General features: G+C 34.6%; 1 protein-coding gene and 1 non-coding gene across 2 annotated transcripts in view; one reads left to right on the top strand and one right to left on the bottom strand.

Annotated features, from left to right (window-relative positions):
* The window catches only part of STT3B (STT3 oligosaccharyltransferase complex catalytic subunit B), a 105,525-nt gene that overhangs the window by 88,600 nt on the left and 9,896 nt on the right, over nt 1-7,029 (top strand). The window contains exons 7-11 of the mRNA XM_040479986.1: nt 126-272; nt 1,094-1,142; nt 2,522-2,676; nt 5,015-5,226; nt 6,713-6,900. Coding sequence (XP_040335920.1) covers nt 126-272; nt 1,094-1,142; nt 2,522-2,676; nt 5,015-5,226; nt 6,713-6,900 — 751 coding nt within the window. The remainder of the gene's footprint in view (nt 1-125; nt 273-1,093; nt 1,143-2,521; nt 2,677-5,014; nt 5,227-6,712; nt 6,901-7,029) is intronic.
* LOC121034320 (U6 spliceosomal RNA) lies at nt 5,838-5,942 on the bottom strand. The gene has a single exon (XR_005792390.1). It is a non-coding gene; the product is annotated as a U6 spliceosomal RNA (small nuclear RNA).

Here is a 7,029-nt window from a genome sequence, read left to right as displayed (position 1 = left end):
TGAAATGACTAGTCTTTGATATGTAAAGTACAGGGTATTCTAAGAAGCTCATCTAAATTAACATCTTAAAATATCTTTGGGAAAGTGCTTTGTTGATTATTTATATCACCCTTTTCTTTAATCAGGTGTCTTTGCATTGCTGCAAGCTTATGCTTTCTTGCAGTATCTGAGAGACCGATTAACAAAACAAGAGTTCCAGACCCTTTTCTTTTTGGGTGTGTCACTAGCTGCAGGTGCTGTGTTCCTTAGTGTCATCTATTTGACTTATACAGGTAGGTGTCATAACCTGTAGACTGCAAATCTTGTCTCTAGATTATTCGAAAAGGTAATTCTTCTACAAATTTTGTGCACTTTTCATTTATCCTTGTAGTTCAAATACTGTGGTTTTATTTACAAACAATATGAAAATAATAGTCAAAGGTTCTAAAATCTGAATAGCACTATAAATTTTGATTTTTTTTTTTAACTGTACCTAATTTTGGTGCTTCAGGCTCTGATAAATATACTTCCAAACACCCTTCTCTTGATAGATGAACAGGCCCAAACTGTATAAAATTCAAAGTTTCCAGTGTTACTTACTGCAAACTTGCCCTTTCTTGTGTGTATTACACTCTTTCTGTCTCTTTCCAACTTTTAAACACTCCACCAAATCAGTTTCCATCTGCTCCTGGCATAGCTCAAAACCAAGAAGGATTAATTGACAAGAGTAAAGGCAAGAATGTTTAAAATCATCTTTGAACTTTATCTAAATTTGGCACACTGCCTTAAATAATTTAGACATCTTCCCCCTTTTTAAGTTATCAAATGCTATCTTAATGTCTTAGCTTTATTTACTAGACAACTAGAAGTTTAAAGGAGAATGGGAAGACATTATAGTTTTATCTGTTGACTTTTTGTATATCTCTGGAAATGTGATCGCCGTGGATATTTGTTTTTATATGATTACTAACCTTATTTTGCCTGACTGCCAGCTGTATGAAATATGTTGTCACCTATAAAAGAAAACTGAAATTCTTTTAATATTAATTTAACCCATAGCAGTCAATAAACATAAAAAGGCAGATTGATTTCCTCTACATTTTTTCCTTCCAAGGTTACATTGCACCATGGAGTGGCAGGTTTTACTCATTATGGGACACTGGGTAAGTGCGGATAAGTTATTTGCCCTCATACTGCTTTAAAATACCTTTTTTCCTCTGTTACATGTCAGTACTTGGGCAGCGTTTCTTAAGTGTACCTAGCGTATACTAGTTCGGTAAATGTTGACTCCCTCGTAATTTATCTTTGTTTAAAATTCCTGTTTAGAATACACCTTTAGTATGATACATGTAAGTCATGCATTTCTTTTCTATAGAGTCAACTCCTTATTTTAGTTTTGTTTGTCAGAACATTTAGGGTAACATTTGTGCCCTTCTAATGATTAATTTTTGTTTTTAACCATTATATTGTTTCCATCTTCTAATAATATTTAATTTTTAACTCTTAAGGTGCTATGTTATAAGCCCATATGCCATAGATACGAAGGAAGAATTTAAGTTTTTTCCTAATACCACGTTATCCTAAATTCCTTGATAGTTTTAATCTATCAAATACACTTGAGGATACTTTTTGCATTTTTGAAGAGTGCTATTATAAAATGAATTAATAAAAATTTTGGTTTTAAGTTAGACATCTAGTTCGATAAAACCTGTCTCTCAAATCTTTTCCTAAGGATAAGAGTATACGCTGCTGATGGTAATTTATCTTTGTTTCCTCTTTCCGCTTTCCACTTTTCTGTCTTCTTTGTTATTCCCTGTGTGGCCTAATAAATCTATTAATAAAAAATTTATTGACTGGGCCTGCCCTTTGATGTGATACCAAAAGGGTTCATGCCCAGGTCTAATTAAAAGTGTAAGCAAATTGTTTATAAATGACTGAAGCTGACATTTAGACACATATTTCAAGAGATCGTGGATCACCAGAAAGTTTGGGGGAAATCCCTGGTTGTAGACAGTTACTCTGAATAGGTCAAATTACAAGGTCAAATTTTTGTAAGTAATTTATTTGACTATTTTGGGATCCCAGGGTATTTCAGGAGTAATTTGTCCTCTCCGTTTCCCTCGCCTACATTTGCATCATTTTGTTAGGAAATGTATTATGGCAATATGGTACCTTAACAGATAAGGTATTTCTGCTAGTAATAAGTCCAAAAGAATGAAACTTGCTGGTACAAACGTAGGAGATGGTAAGCAAAACTGCAGGAAATTCCTATTTGAGCAAAGATTTTTGTATTAAAAGTCAGAACCAACACTTTTATAACTGGTTTTGGAGAACTCTTCCAGTATTAGGGGTGGCATATTGGTTTTTAGTTTTACCCATGTAGACTAGATTTATTTCTAGTTAGCAGGTTACATTGGAACATACTTTTAAGCAAGAACAGGTGGGGAATAGGAACCATATTTACAGTCAAAGGAAATTTCTTCATCTAAAAGGAACTCCTTCCTATTTTAATTTTAAACAATATTAACTTTTTAAATACCAGGTATGCAAAAATACACATTCCAATTATTGCATCAGTGTCTGAACATCAACCTACGACTTGGGTGTCTTTCTTCTTTGATCTACATATTCTTGTGTGTACCTTCCCAGCAGGCCTATGGTTCTGCATTAAAAATATCAACGATGAAAGAGTATTTGGTAAGAGATTTTTAATCAATACTTTGATTTGGAACAATTGTTTATTTTCTTTATTGAGATTATCACTTTAAAGCTTTATTTCTCTTTGCTGGGGCTATGCATATTCTAGATAAATTTCTTCTCTTATTTTGTGTAAGTGTTTAGCCAAGAAAAATTCTGTGAATTTGCATTATGTATATACTCATTAACTGTTTTGAGAACTAGTATATAAATTTTTCATTCAATTGATGATGTTTTCTGAGAGAGTAATGTTATTTATAGACCATGGCTGAGAATTGGAAATTGTAACTTTGTTGACAATATAGTCTTTATTTTCTATATTAGATCTGATTACATAGGAAGAAGTTCGCAGGGGCATCCATTGCCCGAATTTCAGTGTAAACAGATGTAAAATTTCATCTTTAGTAAACACCCTCTTCACTGATAGATTTGTATATATTTCCAACTAAAAAGACAGTAATACAAACTATTTTAATGACATTTGAAATATAAGTGGGCAAAATAAGCAGATACCAGAGACCTTTACAGGATTCAGTCATCGCAAGAAGTATATTGTGGCTGTTTTGCACATGTTAAAACATGAAACTTTAAAAAGGTTTTTAACATGCACAGGGTCACACAATCAAATAATTTGTAGTACCAGGACTTGAACCTGTACAAGTATGATACATGAACCATGAGTGACACTCAAGTTACTCTTCCAGAGTAAAGTCAGGAGAGAAAAATAGCACTTGTGCAAGTTATATAACGAAGGATGGTATTCCTTCTTACCCTGTTTATATAGATCAGTGGACTCTGGATAAGGCCGTATTAATATCCCGTCATTAAGAAGGATTTAGCTTAAACATTTGCCCACCTCATTACTCAGCAATCCCAATCCCAGGTATATACATACCCAAGAGGAGTGAGTGCTATGGCCAACAAAGGACATGTTTAAGAATGTACATAGCAACTTTATCCATAGTAGCCCCTAATTAGAAACATTCCAAAGATTATCAGCAGTAGAATAGATTAATAAATTCTTACTTGTTTGTACAATGTAGTATAACACGCAATTAATCAAAGAATAGCATGGGTAGAGACACCTGATCGGCAGTTCAATCAGTTGAACAACCAACTCTTGATTTCGGCTCAGGTCATGATCCCAAGGTCATGGGATCCAGTCCCCCATTGGGCTTTGCGCTGGGCGTGGAGTCTGCTTAAGATTCATTCAGTTCATTCTCTCTCTCTCTTTCTCTCCCTCTCCCCCCTTCCATCCCCCCACCTTCGTGTGCACTCTCTTTCTCTCAAAACAAAAACAAAAGAATAGCATGGGTAAATAAAAACAATACAGAAGAGTACTTTTTTAATATAATTTCATTTTTAAGAAGTTCAAGAATAAAATCTGAATTGATGTTTTAGAAGTCCAAATCCAAATAGTGATTACCCTTTTTGGGGTGGGGGGGAGGTGCGATAGCAGCTATGAAGTGGGAAGAGGCATGAGGGTTCCTTCTGAGGGAGATATATACAGGAGTCCTATATTTTGGTATTGGTGGTAATTACATAGATGTGTGGGTATGTAAAAATTCATTGAGCTATACATTTAAGGATATGGTGTAATGAATCTATTTTTTAGTCAAAAAATTAGTTTAAAATGAGATACGAGTTCTTAAATCTCTTGACAGTAACTTCACAAGTTCCTCCTTTGGTTAATAAGTTATATTCTTCTCATCCCATTCTTTTTTTTTTTTTTTTTTTTTTTTGTGAGAGGCCAAAAATTGAGAGGGGCAAAGAGATCCCATGAGGGGGAGAGAGAGAAAGAGAGAGAAGCAGAGCTCACCTGAAGCAGGGCTTGAGATCACAACAGGATCATGACTTGGGCTGAAGTCAGATGCTTAACCAACTGAGCCACCCAGGCCCCTCATCCTATTCTTACTTTAAAGCAGGCTGTATACCAGATACTTGTACTGGCTTTTCATTGACTATTTGCTTCTGTAAACTTATTGAGCCTAATAATATAATTCACCCAATATGTTTTCATCTGTCAGCTGTGGATTTCCTAATATGTGATGCTATCGACGAATAATGAATTGTCTTCTTTCCCATAATTAAATTTAAATCATGATACATTTGCCTAAAACTGTTGATATGTAATGTTTAGTCCCTTTGATTTACAATTTCTAAATATGACTATTGAAACAGTCAGTCAGTATTAATCAGTTTAAAAACAATTAGCTCTTTTATGAGATGTTTGTCTCTTTTTAACTTTGGCTTATTTTTAGCTTTGGTAGCATTAAATATTGAGTTGAGTTTCCTGTGAGCATCTTCTGAAGTGTCACAAGAGAACTTGTCTTTGCAGTTGCTCTGTATGCAATCAGTGCTGTCTATTTTGCTGGAGTGATGGTGCGGCTGATGTTGACTTTGACTCCGGTCGTCTGTATGCTATCTGCAATTGCCTTCTCAAATGTTTTTGAGCACTATTTGGGGGATGACATGAAAAGGGAAAACCCACCTGTGGAAGACAGCAGTGATGAGGATGATAAAAGAAACCCAGGAAATTTGTATGATAAGGTGGGAATCTAAGTAAGGCCTTTAAAATTTTTAAGTATTTTATGTTTTCTACCATGGTAAAAACTATACATATTAAGAAAAAGGATTTAGACAGCCTGTGACATTTCTAGTTGGTCTTGACTGTTTGCCTCAGAATTTGAATCCTGCTTGGTCTTTTAGCTTGAAGAATATATGATGCAATCACAGAAGGAATTCTCATTTCTTATTGTCAGGTTTTCTCTAAAACTCCTCCACTTTTAAGAGGAAAAACCTTGTGCTCTATTTAGTTACATAAAATTTTGCATTTCTGAAACTATGTGCACCAGTGCTTCTCCTTCAGATCCTTATTCAGTGTAAACTTTTTAAATATTTGGTTGATTGAAAAGTAAAATAAAGGGAAGAAAGCCTCTAGTTTGTTAGCAACAAGCGGTTGGCCAATATGATGTAATTCACTTTTAACCTCTCAGATAACAGCAGGAGTATATTTGATTCAGGAATAGAAAAGACTTGTAAGAATTAGAGCACTTGCTTTGGATGACTGTTTTTGGGTTTTTTGTTTTTTGGTTTTTTTTGTTTTTTATCCCAAGTTGTTACTTATTTTCACGAGGGTGGGGGGAAAGAACCTTTCATGAAAAAATACGGAATGCTTCAGGAATATGCATGTCATTCGCACAGGAGTTATACTAATCTTCTCCATGTTGTTCCAGTTTTAGTACATGTGCTGCCGAAGCAAGCACTTGGATGACATATTAAACTTTACTGTTTGAATATTAACTAGGTTTTTAAGTACCAATAACCAGTGAAACTTCCTCGTGTAAATATTAACTTTAAAAGTCTTCTTTTCATTATTATAAGTCCAATTATAACTCATACAGATTTGTATTAATAAAGCACATTCTTTTGTGGTGGTGGTTTTGTGTTTTGTTAACTAGCCTTGCAATTGAGAACGTATGAGTCTGTTCTTTCAGTTTTGGGTGGGATTTTTTGGTTGTTTTCAAAAATGTAATCTTCACAAGTCTGTTATTTGGGGGTTTTGGTAATTAGAAGATGGATTCTGATAATGCAGGCTTGTCTTATACTGAAGTCCTGTAGATCTGAATTTTAAGTGGACATTGTCATTTTCAGGACAAGAAATTCACATTTTCTAAGAAAAGGTTGCCAGAATGAGGCCTTTTGGTTATCTCCTTTGTTTTGTTTTGTTTTGTTTTGTTTCATTTGTATTTAAGTAAAACAGAAGGGCACCTGGATTTGAAAGCTTCTTACTGGAGATATTTTGCCCTGTAATCAGCTCCTGGAATGGGTAGCCTTCTCATTCACATTTAACTTTAGAATTTACCTTGATAATTTTTAGAAAACCTTGCATCACCCACACAAGAATACCTGAGGATTGTACATTTTCATTCTCAAATAATTAAATTGGTTTAACATTCTCCCAACATTTTCCCTGAGTGTTTTAATGAAGCAAGGCAAATGATGAACTAGTCTAACCAGTATTTTCTATCTTCAGGCAGGTAAAGTGAGGAAACATGTAACTGAACAAGAAAAAACTGAAGAGGGATTAGGTCCTAATATAAAAAGCATTGTCACCATGTTGATGCTGATGCTGTTGATGATGTTTGCAGTCCACTGTACTTGGGTCACAAGCAATGCCTACTCCAGTCCCAGTGTGGTCCTTGCCTCTTATAATCATGATGGGTAAGAAAGTAACTTGGCTACAAAAGGATTTTATACCTACTCTTTTTTTTTTTTTTCCTGTCTCAAAAGATAGAATGATGTTTGTGAGGCTCTGCATTTGAACCTACCACGTTTTTCTTTCAAACCCCA

Source organism: Herpailurus yagouaroundi, unplaced genomic scaffold, assembly GCF_014898765.1.
Source record: "Herpailurus yagouaroundi ecotype Mexico unplaced genomic scaffold, PumYag 159, whole genome shotgun sequence".
Classification (NCBI taxonomy): domain Eukaryota; kingdom Metazoa; phylum Chordata; class Mammalia; order Carnivora; family Felidae; genus Herpailurus; species Herpailurus yagouaroundi.
This window is presented reverse-complemented; position numbering and strand designations above follow the sequence as displayed.